Below are 15,814 nucleotides of genomic sequence, written 5' to 3'. Positions count from 1 at the left end.
CAGCAGCAAATTTTCCCAATATGTTAGGGTTTTAACAGGGTCCTCAATTACATGTCCTTTAATATCATTTATTCTACGTTTCTTGAACTATCATGAGTGATTTCAAATTAAAGTCACAATTACTAGTAAGTTTCTACGATAGGTGGTTTGTCTCTAAGCTGCTTGTTCGTGAGAGAGTCTGAACGATTTTCAGACGCAGAAACAATTTTCATACCACTCCTTAATTTATTCATGCTAGCTAAGACTTGCAAAACATATTGCGTTGCTTTTGCACAATCCTGGCTAATGTAGAAATGAGAACTTGTAGAATGTTGTTTCGCTGGGGCCATGGCATAAAATGGAAACAAAGACAATGTCAGTCACATGTTTTCTCCCGTAGGTTTTATTGAATAATCATCGTGTACAGAGTATTTTTCATTCCCTACATAAAGTTCGAGTCTTGTGAGGGTTGTATCTACTGTTAGACACTGAAGATATTTTTTTCAAATTGTTGATATTGTAGTGGTCTCTTGAATGAGCCAGGCAATATTACAAGTTGCAAGAAATAAGATACAATGCACAACGTAATACTTAGCACCAACACGAAGAAGAAACACAATGTAGATAACGATTATAACAAGACTGAATTTGTTACAATTTTCATTCTCATCAACCTAACGTTTAATCGTGGCCTTTTGACGCCAGTGAAAACTGCGGTCTTCGCTCGTCCGGTAGGCTGCCACTTCAGGTTACAGGAGTTAACGTCGCTTCCGAGCGTCTGTAAATAAGGACATCACTATTAGCAACAGGAAAATAAGAATGGCAAAGCTACTATCTCATATCCTTAGTCCTTAGGTGAGGCCAGGAATAAAATTTTTAGTACATGTAGAAGCAACGGCGGATTTCTTGTGCTAAAAACACATCAAATCTACATCAAATGTCTTTCGATATACATTTTTGTACACAAAAATATTAACGTGAACATTCGAATTTACGCACATGTATGGTATGATAAGAAACACGGGTAAAGAAACACAGGTATACGAGCTCTAGAATATTGCGTACCACGGGTATAACTATGGCATTAATGTGAAGTTGACGGGGAACTTTTGAGAATGTGAGAAAATGTGACTTCAGCAAAAAAATCTGCGAAAGGGATGATATAAAACACATTGTGAAACCCATGATTGAAAAAGACTGATAAGTGGAGCGGAATGATTTTTGATTGACAGAAAAGGGGGCGGTGTCACAGACAAATATGTAAATCAAAAGCCGCTAGAGGCTTCTGATACTGTGGGGCCCTTTTTGATACTGCCTTGCCACCGATAGATCTGCTTGGAGATTACATTTCTGGAATTTTTTCGTTCAAATGCACATAAGATTCACATTTATACTCTCGGCAGTGTTACAGGATTTTTTTAGCAATAAGTGAAATTCCTTACCGTCATCTTCCTCCAGATCCTCTAACACCTGTGCCTCCCTGGCCAGCTCATCGGTTTTCTCAGCCAGTTCAGCCAGGAGCGACTTCTCCACTTGCACGGCCTTCTTATCCTTATTGTCCAAAAAATACGTAGTTCCTACGTATACGCGCCTCCGCCTCCTCCGCCTCCAAGCGTCGGAGTCGTCAATCAGCAGGGCGGCGACAACCATCGTCACAAGCAGCATGGAAACAAACAGCTTCATGGTGTGGCTTCAACTGAGGGGAAATTATATCTTTTAGAAAATCTGAATAGAAAATCTGAATGATTCCGAGACAACTCGGCCCCTGGGACAACTCGGTCCCTAGCCATTCAGGACAACTCGGCACCAAGCTCAGGACAACTCGGTACCTATTACTCAGTGCATGATAAGTGTATTTGGGGCTCGAAGAATGACATTTCTACCGATCTGACAGGCTGATAAGTGGAATAAAAATTTTAAGAAACAAAACTCAGTCCCTACATAAGCATTTTTGCATTTCCATAAGTCTCAAACGTTACAAGACCGTCAAAAGCATGTTGCGGGCCGGCACGGCGACGCCATTTTTTTTGTTATTTTCGACGCTCTTTCACGAACGTCTCGCTACGCTTATGTTCTGTTATGAAAGTGCTTATAACTTATTACCGATTAAACTACATGTATAGCAGTTCATTATGTTTTGTTGGACATTTTAACAGTTTGTAGGTTTTCAAAACGCGTCGAGACAACCGAGATAATAAAACTTCCTTATTGATATTCAAACTATCAAAGCGTTCCGGGGACGTGACCTGTAGAGTTTCACAATTTTTCTTTTTTTTTTTACGAAATGTTTGGCAGTTAAACATGTTTTATTCCTAAGTAAACATAGATTTTAAAAAGTTCCTGTTCTGTTTGCTGAACTATGCCAGTTTTGGGGCTAGGTGCCGAGTTTTCCTGAGCTAGGGGCCGAGTTGTCCCGAATGGCTAGGGGCCGAGTTGTCCCGAATGGCTAGGGGCCGAGTTGTCCCAGGGGCCGAGTTGTCCTGATACCATCAGATGATTACACGGTTAAAATGTCCCTTCACCTCTGTGGATTTCACTACTAGCAGCAGGCAATTATTCCTCGGCCGTAGAAATGAAAAATCCGCGGTTTTAAGCTCCCCTTGACCCTCGGCACGAATTTCATCGACAAAAAACATATATTTTTTTAACCTTTTAATATATGTTTTGCTGTATTTCGGCCAGACTTGTACGTTTTGAAAGATATTCCCATTATAAACTCAAGGGTTACACAAATCCAGCTCTTAGGACTCAGCGACGCCGCAAGCGTGCCGCGGGTGCAGTGAGAGGGGGCTTTAGCTATGGAAATATCTGAACTGTGATGCTAGATTACAACCTTTATCACGTCTACCTTTCGTCCACTCTTACCATCACTTCCCTTTTTACGGGCGAGTGGCGGTGTGCGCGAACTGAAACTAAAATAAACCTGCTTTAAACTACAACAAAGGACGAATACATCCTAAAAGATTTCAACGGTTGCAAACAAAAAACTAAAGCAGGAGAGAATCTCAGATGTTTCTTATGTAACATCTAACACGGCACTAGTAGGCGTAGTGTAGAGTAAAATTGAATCTGTATCTACGTTCACGTTGCGGCTCACGTTTGAAGATCTTTTTGAAGAAATCTGAATGAAGTGATAAAAAGCGGAGACGGGATGCAGAATATATACTCTTTCCAGCTACAGTTATGCAAATGAGCAATAATGAATACTGCTGGTTGGTTAGTTGATACAGTAGTAGTCTTATAATAGTCTATAATCATTTTGATTTCTGGTTTTGCACTGTGGCTGATTGCAATGGTTAGACAATTAAGAGTTAATGATCCGTCCGAGGGGCATTTGGTCATTTTGGTGTCATAACGCATACAATCTACGGCATACAATGCAGAAGTTGCAAAAGTTAGAAATCAACGGACATAAGCTCTGATCGCACCACCGTTGAAAATTGTTATTACATTTGAGGAAGTAACGTAGTTACAAGGTATAAAGGTTAATGCAGACAAATGTGTCAGCCAGCTAAGATACAAAAATGGAAGAATGGAAGGTGAGGCCAGGAATGGCTGATAATTAAGTAAGCACGACAAGGAATTTTACATGATGGATGGTACCTATAGCAACAAGTCAATTATTCAAGGTTCCTTTTGTTACAAGTGTAGCATTGCCGTAGGGCAAAGAAGGGGTCCGAGATTCCGACACCACATACTGACCAGGGTGTGAGCAGAACTAGTCCTAATTTTCATGGAAAAAAAGAACTTCCTATTTCTAGTATCAGATTTGATTGGACATATAACCTGGTGATTTCAAGTCAGACAAATCACGACCGACTTGCGGGCGGAAATGAAGAATTAGAGGAGAAATGTCACACAGACGGACAGTAGAGGGGAAAAATCACAGACCGACGGGATACACATAACAATACGAGGAATAATTGCTGTTATATTGGAATGTGCCCTGGGCTAGCACTGCACGAAATGGCCACGTATCCTGGCGGATCCGACGTATCCGGAATCGGGCCTCATGGCGTTTCCGAGCGAATCCGGAAAAATCCCAGTTCACTGCTCGGATACTGAGGTGCCCGCAGATCCGACCAATTCCGACGCCGTATTCTTCTGGATCCGTGATGCGCCTCGGATACCCGAGAATATTTGTGCGGATCCCTCGTTTTTTTATATTCGGAATGTTCGGATTGTTAGTATGTCGGTAGTTGTTTCGGATCCTGACGAATAAATACACACGGCACGGCATGATCTCATTTCCTGACGAATCCAGCAGATCCGGAATTGCGCATTATAGCAGACACGGAACGTTTCCGATTGAATCCGATGCACCTCAGATCCGACAATTCCGGCGCCGTATACGTCTGGATCCTTCATACGTTTCGGGTACAAATACGGAACGTTTCCGAGCAAATTCAGACAAATACCAGGTACAGCTCAGATCTGGCAATTCCGACGCCGTATACGTCTGGATCCGTGATGCGCCTCGGATACCTGAGGATATTTGCGCGGATCCCTCGTTTTCAGATATTTGTCAATATGGCAGAGATAATCGGTTGTTTGTTTGTCGGCAGTTGCTTCGGATCCTACCCAACAAATACACACTGCACGGCATGATCTCAGATCCTGAAAAATCCAGCGGATCCGCAATCGTGCATCATAGCAGATACGGAACGTTTCCGATTGGATCCGATGCACCTCAGATCCAACAATTCCGACAAATCCTGACGTATACGGAACACGGATTCGTGGCCGATCTCCCACAAGACACTGCGTGTCATGACGTCAGGCGCGAGAAACGGTTTTGTCGGTGAACAGCACGGAGACAAGAACGGCGTTTCATCACTCTCTGTGCTTAACATGGCATCGTCAGAGTCTACCATGGTCGACCAGTGATTTTTAGTGACTTGAGAGTCGAAGGGGATTCGGTGTAAACTCAAACGCGCGGCATTGCGAAGTAGTCTTCTTCGTGCATGCAATATTCGTCGCCCCCCTCCCCCTTGTAAAGTTGGTAGGGAGTCAATTCATCATTTAGAGAGACTGCCCTTTGGTAAGTACAAATTGGAAAATTCCTGTTTCTAACTAGTTTGAACGTCAGTTATCCTCCTATTGTGGCTTGACATATCATCGCATTTGCATGACATTAAGAATTGTCCAGTCGACCTGCACTTCTACACCGTTAGGATCTAGGAAATTTATAGCTTTCAATTTGTTCGTTCTTGCCAATGGTCAACAGACATTTGTGTCTGGTTAACGTTTCAGATACAACATAGCAAGCGGTTGAGGGAAAGATAGTTAAAGATATCCTGTAACGGAAGAGAATGTCATAAGTATTTGTCCCACAAAGGTCCCACAGTTTGTGGATAGTGAGCTGGAACTTATGTGGAGGTAGAAGTGTGTTTCAGTGATTATTGCATTCAGTTATAGCTGTACATGTTTGATCAATATCATATTCAAGTTATGAATGTAAGTTTTACGTATTCAATTAAACGATGCCAGATTCATTTTTTACAAATGTGATTATGTGATATGTTTAATATTTGTCATTGTTTCCCTTTATATATATATCCTATACAGCATCGGCAGATACTTCCTTCACAAATGCAGCACATGTTGTGAGGACCTTAGCTTGGCTTGGAACAAAGCAATCAGCTGTCAGATGCTCAGAGTACCTCAGGCTCCTTCGGTAAGGCTTAAGTCCATCATCGGTACACTTCAATGTTAGCTGAGACAGGCATGATGGATACCCTTGTTTTTTGTTAGCTGCTGTGATGAAACGAAGCCCATCACAGCAAGGAGGTTATATAGTCTATATAACCTCCTTGATCACAGTTATGTCAAAATCATGTGACATGTTAATTAAATACTAAGTATGTGAATTGATATGTATTCATAATTTGGTTTTATCATATAGGAACTGGTTCATCACAAGATGAACTACAAGCTGAGTCCAACATGCTAGATACAGAAGAAATCAGCCTTGCCTGTACCTTACCAAGAGTGCATGGAAGAAGTGAACTCAGATGGGGAGAGGACGATTATACACATGCAGTTCCACGGCATATACTACTTACGTGCAAAATGTGGCGTGTCATCATGGGAGTTTTTCAGACAGTATAATGTTACTTTGAAGTTTCTATTTTCAACCTCTGTATTTGAAATTATTTGTATCTGATATCTTTTAGACGAAGAACAGGCCACAAATAAGGCTTTCATTACTTTAGTAGAATATGTAGAACATGTAGAAATTTTTGGTCAAAGTGCACTATACGGCAGTAAATATTACCACCATGATGTGATGGTTGTTAATTGTAATACATTTTATAACAATTGTGCTTACACAACCCCAATATACCGACATTAACCTGCATATGCAGAGGTGCTTTGAGTATGTGGATGTCCCTCATTAAACGAAATGGATTATTTAGCCACATAGAACTTCCGTATTGTATTTGATAGTTTTTGAACTTAGAAATGCATATATGTTGAAATATGAAATAATGTTACATTCAGGCTTTCCCAAAACTTCCTGTCATTGAATAATAATGTTTTGGGTATCGTTAAATTAAGAATGCACGCGTATTTATGAATAATCAACCATTCTATCAAACTTTGTGTGTTTGATTTGTACATATTCGTGGCAAATACAAACATATTCAGAGTCACAATATGTCAAAGATTGTAGAAAGTCTGTATCTTGGATCAGTCTGTATCCGTGGCAAATACATACTGTACGTATCTGTCAGAATCTTGGGCAATTTCGTGCAATGTACGGCCCCATATACGTCGAAAATTCCTATTTTTGTTTTCCTCCGGATCTGAGGTTCCGGATCACAGTCCGCTTGTATCCGTCAGTATCCGCAATTTTCTTTTAAAAAATACAGAAAACTTCCTGTACGTATCCGTCAGGATTTCCGTACAGTGTACGGCTCCGTATCCGTCGAAAATACCTCATTTTCGGATTCCTCCGGAAATATTCCCGATCCCGGTGCGGAAATTTTCGGATCCGTTAGGTTGGATTCGTCAGTATCCGTCAGTATCCGCCAAAAATACAGAAAAATCCCTGTACGCATCCGTCAGGATCTGTGGCATTTCCGTACAGTGTACGGCTCCGTATTCGTCGAAAATACCTACTTTCGGATTCTTCAGGAAATATTCCATATACCGGTGCGGAAATAACGCATTTTAATTGAAACAAATCGCTGGCTGTCATAAAATGTTCCTTCGCACCCCAGATGTCGCCATCGTGGCGGCACCGGGGATTATGCCTCTCCAGGAGGCCCTTCGGTTACTTCCTTTCCCACACTAGGCCCAGTCGATCACAGACTTCGTGCGGGCAGGCCAGACAATTCGCCGACTCACTACATCTATCAGACTTTGGACAGCTTCACTACTACAAAAGTGTTAGGGGGGCTCTTATCCCGCATTTACATCGCCAATCCTCGTCAGTTCAAGACATAGCAACCGTAAGTCCATGGTTTTTACAAATTATTGTTTGTTGTTCCGCATTTTCGCGTCTCATTGGTGGGCATTCTCCCGCTCACAGTTAGTGAGCATTTGGTGGTCCCGATATATATACGTAGTCGTTTGAAAACCAATGTATACATGTTCTCTCCTTTGGGAACGGTATATCATATATCTGTGTACCACTGGTCAATGTATTCCCACGGGAATCCCCCGGGATTTGTCGAACTTGCCAGACTTTCTTGATTAAACATAATTTGTGTACCGCCAAACGCTTTTCTCTCTGTTGATTTTTCCACGCTATGATAGGTGTAGCTAGGGATTTGTGGAGAGCAAAATCCGTTTTTCCGACAAGGGAAAAATAACGCATTTTAATTGAAACAAATCGCTGGCTGTCATAAAATGTTCCTTCGCACCCCAGATGTCGCCATCGTGGCGGCACCGGGGATTATGCCTCTCCAGGAGGCCCTTCGGTTACTTCCTTTCCCACACTAGGCCCAGTCGATCACAGACTTCGTGCGGGCAGGCCAGACAAATATTTGCCACCCACCCTCCCTGCCTGCTAGCTTATCACGCAAACTTTTACTACCCGCAAAAATTCTCCCGGCAAATAATAGCTACTTAGTTATGTGACACCCTATATGCCCGCCACGATTGTCGGGCTCAAATGTATGCTATGTTCCTACTGATACACTGTGGTTTGCACCTATGGTGCGACCGCTGCCTCCAAAATAGGCTCTGAGAAATTATGAACATGATACTGTTATACTCAGGTATGAACAGTGTTTCTTTTATTTTGCCAGCCCCGTCCCGGGCCTTGGTTTCATAATTTACACCGTTTATGAGCGCTGCTATGTTTTGAGCCATGACTCGTGTTTTTCTGCCCCGAGGCGAAGTTTTAATTTTATTTATATGAGCCATGATGTGGGCGCTAGCAGTTATGAAACATCCCGTCTACGAGCGCTGATTTAGCTCAGTTACAAGCAGTGTTTTACGCTCCGTTTTGAGCGCTGTCATTCTACTGCTACACAGTACTGCGAGTGGCGTGTTGTCGCGCTCCTGGTCTAGCGGCGTGTTCTCGCCCTCCCAATGTGCTACGCTCTGTTTTGAGCGCTGTTATTTTACTGCCGTGCAGTGTTTTACGCTCTGTTTTGAGCGCTGTTATCTTACGGCGTGTACTCGCCCTCCTAATGTTTTACGCTCTGTTTTGAGCGCTGTTATTCTACTGCCGTGCAGTGTTTTACGCTCTGTTTTGAGCGCTGTTATCTTACGGCGTGTACTCGCCCTCCTAATGTTTTACGCTCTGTTTTGAGCGCTGTTATTCTACTGCCGTGCAGTGTTTTACGCTCTGTTTTGAGCGCTGTTATCTTACGGCGTGTACTCGCCCTCCTAATGTTTTACGCTCTGTTTTGAGCGCTGTTATTCTACTGCCGTGCAGTGTTTTACGCTCTGTTTTGAGCGCTGTTATCTTACGGCAGCTCAGCCCTACCAGTGGCGTGTTGTCGCCTTCCTGGGTTTAGCGGCGTGTTTTCGCCCTAATGCAATGCTGTACAGCTACAATTGCCATGATGATATCCTTAATTTGATTTATGGGCGCTACTGACACAACGTGTCTGTTGATGAGTATTGCTACTTCCTTTATACATACTCATGTGTACTAGCGTACCTACGGTCCGCCCTGTTGATATAGCGTACAGTCTACGGTTTGCCCTGTTGAATTTTACCGTAATACTATGTCCTGTTTGACATACAAATTCTTATCACTTCCAAACTGCTCTCCTTAGTTAAATGTTCTCCATTTTCTTTGCCCTAAGATTTACTATCCAAGAGGGCTCCACATGTTTGCTCTGGCTATTGAGCCCAGCACCCACGTGTTTCCTCATTACCTCCATTCCTCTATTAGACATGCCGCCCAAGAGACGACGGACAACCGCTGAGCCTGCGGCCACATCAACCCCACCCACGCCGCCGGTGCAGACCCCTCCCGTCGTTGTTACCCCGGCCACCTCAGTTCCAGCTGTGCCACCCGTCCAGACACCACCGGTACCTGCCACCTCGTCCTCAGCGGTCCAGACTCCACCGGTACCCCCCACCTCGTCCTCAGTGGTGCCGCCGGCCCAGTTCCCGCCCGTCATCCACTCAGTGACCACCCCGGCCGTGTTCCCGCCCGTCGTCCACTCAGTGACCACCCCGGCCGTGCCTCCAGCCCATCTGGACGGGAACGCTCTGGCTGCTGCCATTCTGGGTACGGGTAATATTACTAACCCCACCATACGACCCCCTCTCGTTCACGGCCCGCCCAATAACCCCAATATTGTAACTGCATCTGACACCCTTCATCTCCCCCTTGACTCCGGGGTTTCAATGTCAACCAAGGAGAAAATCTGGACAGACCAATATATTGATCTCCGCCAGCTACTCCCTAATCAGACCATAGACTCACAATATACAGTAGCTCTGACGAATGCAGGCGCGGCGCCTATTTTAACCCTCGCCAGCCGGCCTAGCCAGCACAAACAACCTCTTACCCTAGACCAGTGGACAAACGCCTTTCTGGTGTTCCACTACATATACGTCCAGCGACATCTGGCAGCGTCATCAGCCCTCGTGAGCTACCAACACCTTATCCGAGCTATGGCTGCCAGGGGGGCCAACTGGCTGCGGTACGATGAATTGTTCCGCACGTACCGTCAGTCCTCCATAACAACTCCCTGGAACAGCCCACATCTTCAGCTATACATTGACGCCCTTACAACCCCTCTACAAACCCCTATACAAACCCCTCAGCCTCAGTCAACGACAAATTTTCGTCCCACAGGCTCCCGCCGATCGACTACTTCACGCATCCCCATGGGCTACTGTTTCCAGTTCCATAAACAAAACGGGAAATGCCTGGAAGCAGCTTGCCCCTACACTCATACCTGCCCCCACTGCCGTAGCGGCGGCCACAAAGCCTACCTCTGCCCTAGAGCTCAGCACCGGTCCAACAACCAAAACTAGGTTTACATCGGCCCACAGTTTTCCTGTCAATCAAGTAAGCCCATCTTTATCCCTACCTACTCCCGTTCGTGCCGACGTCTTACGCGAATATCTTTTTGGATATCCAGAAAGAGATGCACTATACCTCTGCTCTGGCTTCTCCGAGGGGTTTCCGCTAGAATATTTCGGCCCGCGGAATCCCCCTCCGTCTTCCCCATCTACAATAACCTCAGACTCCTACCACCCTGCCATCTCCGCAAAACTCCAAGAAGAATTACAGGCCATGCGTGTTGCTGGCCCTTTCTCTGTACCTCCCTTTTCCAACTTGTTTCTCTCTCCCCTATACGCAGTCCCCAAAAAGACTCCTGGAAAATTCCGCCTCATACATGATCTTTCCTCCCCAAAAGGTAGCTCCATCAACGATGGCGTCCCTCGTGACCTTTCCAGCGTCTCGTACTCCTCCATCGACACAGCCATAAAACACATTAAATCTTTGGGCCGTGGATGCTACCTTGCCAAAACCGACATCAAATCCGCCTTCCGTCTTATTCCCATACATCCCAGTGACCACCACCTGCTAGGCTTCACCTATAACGGTGAATTCTATTACGACCGCTGCCTTCCCATGGGACTGAGCACGAGTTGCGCCATCTTTGAGTCATTTTCTACCGCCCTCGAATGGATAGCCCGCACCAAGCTCAATATCCCTTTCCCCACCCATATATTAGACGACTTCCTCTTTGCCAATACGACATACACGTCATGCAACCGTGACCTAACTGCCTTTTCCAACATGTCTCATGACGTGGGCATTCCCTTAGCTGAGGACAAAACATATGCCCCCGACACAGTAATGTCTTTCCTAGGAATTGAGCTTGATACAGTTATCATGGAAGCCAGACTACCGGCTGACAAATTGCAAAAATGCCTAGACCAGTTATCTCTCTTTCTCTCTCTGGAATCGGCCACCCTAAAACAAATCCAATCACTCATCGGCCTCCTAAATCATGTCTGCCAGGTGGTACTGCCTGGTCGGGCGTTCCTCAGGCGCCTAATCGACCTCACTAAATCCCGCTCTTCCTCGTCAGTGCGGATTCCCCTTTCCTCAAACGTGAAACAAGACATCCGCATGTGGCACACCTTTCTCCTATCCTTCAATGGAAAATCGTTCTTCCTTGAAGACAGTTTCACACTAGACTCCACTCTCCACCTCTACACAGACGCGGCGGCGTCGCTAGGCTACGGGGCCATATTCCGCACCTCGTGGCTCTACGGAGCTTGGCCCCAGGAATTTCACGCCGAAAACATCACAATCCTAGAGTTTTACCCAATTGTACTTTCCCTGCACGTATGGGGACGCCTGTGGCAAAACAAACGCATTCTCCTCCATACCGACAATCAAGCCCTGGTTCATGTTATAAACCGACAGACGTCCAAAAACCAGGCGATCATGCCGCTTCTACGCAAATTTGTTCTCATCTCCCTACAACACAACATCTTTTGCCGTGCCATTCACATCCCAGGTAAAGAAAACATCATGGCTGACTGTCTCTCTCGCCTACAGATCACCCACTTCCGGCGGACGTTCCCACAAATGGACATTCACCCCATACCGGTCCCCTCCCATCTACAGCCGCCAGCCTTGATCAGACAGTAAACAACCTTCTCCTCTCGTCTATAGCCCCATCTACTCTGCGTGCGTACCGCCTGGCCTGGCACCAACTTCGTACGCTTGCGCTAGAACTAACCGGGTGCGACGTATACCCCCCAGTCCCTGTCAAGATGATCTCTCAATTCGTTGCTTCCCTTCACCAAAATGGGTCTGCTCCGGCAACCATTACCTCCAAATTATCGGCCATTAGCTTCCTCCACAAGCTGCTCGGTATCTCTGATCCAACTCAATCCTTCACTATCCAAAAATTGTTGCTAGCCATTCGAAAACATCGCGTCCCAGACGGACGGCTTCCAATCTCTCCACCAATTCTCAAATCATTGATTGATTCCTTACAAACTCTGACAAACCTCCAGTATGACCAGCAGCTCTTCAAAACCATGTACCTATTCGCATTTTATGCCATGACCCGAATCTCTGAGATCACGTGGGATGCTAATTCCCAGCACACATTGCAGCTCGCTAACTTACAATTGCCCCCTCCTACTGAAATTCACGCCCCCATCATGGTCAGATTTTCGTCCTTCAAACACAGCACCCCTGGTTGCTCTGCCTCTATCGCAATCCGACCGCAACATGGTAGTATTTACTGCCCAGTGTCAAACATGTTTGAATACCTATCACTACGAGGGAACCGTGCGGGTTGCCTTTTCCTCCGTAGTGACGGTAGTCCCGTCTCCAAAAACTGCTTTGCCAGAAAACTAAGATGTTGCGTAGCTCACTTGGGTCTTGACATTCACAAAATCACCCCACACTCATTTCGCATTGGTGCTGCGACACACGCAGCGCAGCACGGAGTATCTGACTCCCAGCTGCGCTCGTTAGGTAGATGGTCTTCGTCCGCCTATTCAATCTATATCCGCCCTTAACCTGATAACAAACCTTCTACTGTGACCTGAGAATTTACCATGTAACATCCTATATACTGTATGTATCAGCGAATCCCTGTACCAACTTGCATTTTGGATATATTTGTATGTATCTGAGAAACTCTGTACCACCTTGTATATTGTATTTATCAATATAACTCTGTTCCAACTAGTAAATTGTGTGTACCTGTGAATCTCTGTGGCAACTTGCATCTTGTACGCACCAGCGAAACTCTGCATCGCCTACATATTACATGAGTCAACGATCATGTCGATGTTTGCTTATTTCAAATTTTGTGTTTGCTTATTAGCCTTTCTTATTCTACAAGCTGTTGCTTGTTTATTACTTTTTGTGTAGACTTTATCTTACTACATCATGCACTATTACCGGTATACCTCGCCTGGTAACACAGTCGCCGGTGCTTTGCTATAGCAATGCCCTTTAAACTGCTTAGATCACTTTGAAGGCACCTATGTTGTTGATTCTTTTTTCACCTATGTTTTTGACCTTGTTTACCCTAATACTTGACGTTAACACATCTTAAGTCGAACGACGTCTAGTTAGATTTTCCTTACTAGTTATCATAACCAATAACTTATTTTCAAGCGCGCCTACGTGCCGCTCACTTTGTAAATATTTTTATGACCTTTCACGTTTACCTAATAACACAGTTGTGTTAAGTTGATACCATAGCTTGTAAATCTCTAGTAGTAATGCTTACCTTGCTGATAACTTCATGTAAACTCACCTTGTCACCTTTGTTACGCGTTAAGTTCGCTGATTTGCTAGTAAGTACGTATTATAATCATATAGCACGGTGTGTATCCAAGTCCTTAGCGCTTTCGGTCGCCAAAGACTGTTGTTTATCAACTGTTGTACCAAAGTCTCCAAGTCCTTATCCTTTTTTGGGTTGCAATGCCCTGTTTGTTTATCAACTGTTCTTCAATAGTCTAAAAATTTTGTTGCTACGTTTGTAGCGACGATGTAGTGGTCCCGATATATATACGTAGTCGTTTGAAAACCAATGTATACATGTTCTCTCCTTTGGGAACGGTATATCATATATCTGTGTACCACTGGTCAATGTATTCCCACGGGAATCCCCCGGGATTTGTCGAACTTGCCAGACTTTCTTGATTAAACATAATTTGTGTACCGCCAAACGCTTTTCTCTCTGTTGATTTTTCCACGCTATGATAGGTGTAGCTAGGGATTTGTGGAGAGCAAAATCCGTTTTTCCGACAAGGGAAAAATAGTCGGATACGTTACACGAATCCGCATATATCCGTCAGTATCCGCCAAAAATACAAAAAAATTCCTGTTCGTATCCGTCAGGATCGGTGGCATTTCCGTACAGTGTACGGCTCCGTATTCGTCGAAAATCCCTTACTTTCGGATTCTTCAGGAAATATTCCATATACCGGTGCGGAAATAGTCGGATACGTTACACGAATCCGCATGTATCCGTCAGTATCCGTCAGTATCCGACAAAAATACAGAAAAATCCCGGTACGTATACGCCGGGAAACGAGGCCATTTCGTGCAGTGTAAACTATTGCCAAATGGTTGGTTGTGAATTGTCTCACCAATTGTCGATCAGCCACAGCGCAAAACCAGAAAAATAAAATGATGGACAAACCCAGAAAAACACAATAAGAGTATCATAAGACTACTTCTGTACCAACCAATCAGTACTATCCATTATCGCCCGTGGTAAAACCCCCGTTAGAAATCAAAAATTCAGCTCGGCCGACGTGTCGGTGAGCTGCAAATGGGCATTTTAGACCTAAGTACGGTCGACATCCTGTCGATTACGCGGCCGGGCTTCGGGCGATTTTTAGGAACTCGGCCGACATTCGCGCGCTTAAATTCAGGCGGCGATTTTTGAGCTCGGCGAGGTCGTCAACAGGTTGCCCGCTACTCGCCCGAGCAAAGGATAACACTCGGCCAATATCTTTTGTCGGTTCAAGCGAGGACATTATGGTCCAAGGAGGTCCAAAATAAAAAATAACGACTGTTTGGTCTATAACATAAGATGATAAAGAATAATGTTTTAACTTGTCAAAGAATGCTATCAAACTTTTTTTTATTGCAAAGTTACATTTTCAGTGAAAAAATGATTTTAAATGAAATGTGGACACCGAGGACAATACTTCCATTTTCTTTTGCTATTGGTTTGGATATGTCAATCTATATATTCATGAACTGAGGCTAAAATAATACTTGACTTTCTGAAGTTTGTTTTTCCACAAAATGACTAGTTCACGGTCCAAATTGATTACAAATCTATCAAACAAACACTGCTTGTCTGCCAAAGCATGCCCAGGCGTCGGCTGGGCGTCGATAGGTTTATTGACGGTCGGCCGAAGCTCCGACGACGTTCGCCCGAGCTTTGGTCGATTTCCGTTTGGTGAAAATCATAGCATTTACGTTAGATATACGGGTTTGTTGTTTTTGTGGCTCTAGTGGTAGCATTTGAGTTGGTCTATCACAAAATTCTTGTTAATGTTATTATTTTCACTGTGCCCGTCCACTCTACTCAGGCCCTACATATTTTCCACAACTCAGATATCAATGTTGATCCAAATACTGGCTCTTTACCAAGTTAGTCGATTCTGACTTCGTCTATGTCCAAGAGATTGTACTATCTCATGGGAGATTTAAAATTATCAGTGTTCGACGGACGTCACCCGGGCCTCGTTCAATTTGTGACGGGCCAGATTTTCAGCAAAAAAATCATGAGTCGGACGCTCGGGCGATTTTGAAATTCGGCGAGCTTCGGGCGATCTACAAATTCGGACGACGCTCGCATGGATTGTGACGCAGGTGTTTAACCAAAGAAACCAGCAACATGAATTG

The 15,814-nt window shown here is 44.6% G+C and overlaps 2 protein-coding genes and 2 long non-coding RNA genes across 4 annotated transcripts; 3 read left to right on the top strand and 1 right to left on the bottom strand.

The window, feature by feature from the left end:
- Nucleotides 1-366: 366 nt before the first annotated feature.
- LOC136448135 (uncharacterized) lies at nt 367-3,184 on the bottom strand. Its single transcript, XR_010757836.1, has 3 exons — nt 3,059-3,184; nt 1,422-1,675; nt 367-757 (listed from the first exon to the last, which is right to left on the bottom strand). It is a non-coding gene; the product is annotated as an uncharacterized lncRNA (long non-coding RNA).
- A 991-nt stretch (nt 3,185-4,175) lies between these two features.
- Nucleotides 4,176-6,640, top strand: LOC136449112 (uncharacterized). Its single transcript, XR_010757979.1, has 2 exons — nt 4,176-5,656; nt 5,885-6,640. It is a non-coding gene; the product is annotated as an uncharacterized lncRNA (long non-coding RNA).
- A 685-nt stretch (nt 6,641-7,325) lies between these two features.
- Nucleotides 7,326-10,434, top strand: LOC136449110 (mucin-2-like). The gene has a single exon (XM_066448930.1). The coding sequence runs from the start codon at nt 9,223-9,225 to the stop codon at nt 10,432-10,434; it is 1,212 nt and encodes a 403-aa protein (XP_066305027.1). The 5' UTR covers nt 7,326-9,222.
- Nucleotides 10,435-10,453: 19 nt separating this feature from the next.
- LOC136449111 (uncharacterized) lies at nt 10,454-14,118 on the top strand. Its single transcript, XM_066448931.1, has one exon. It carries the CDS (start codon nt 12,196-12,198, stop codon nt 12,952-12,954), a length of 759 nt encoding a protein of 252 aa, XP_066305028.1. The 5' UTR covers nt 10,454-12,195; the 3' UTR covers nt 12,955-14,118.
- Nucleotides 14,119-15,814: the final 1,696 nt, after the last annotated feature.

This window comes from Branchiostoma lanceolatum, chromosome 14 (genome assembly GCF_035083965.1).
Source record: "Branchiostoma lanceolatum isolate klBraLanc5 chromosome 14, klBraLanc5.hap2, whole genome shotgun sequence".
NCBI lineage: Eukaryota > Metazoa > Chordata > Leptocardii > Amphioxiformes > Branchiostomatidae > Branchiostoma > Branchiostoma lanceolatum.
This window is presented reverse-complemented; position numbering and strand designations above follow the sequence as displayed.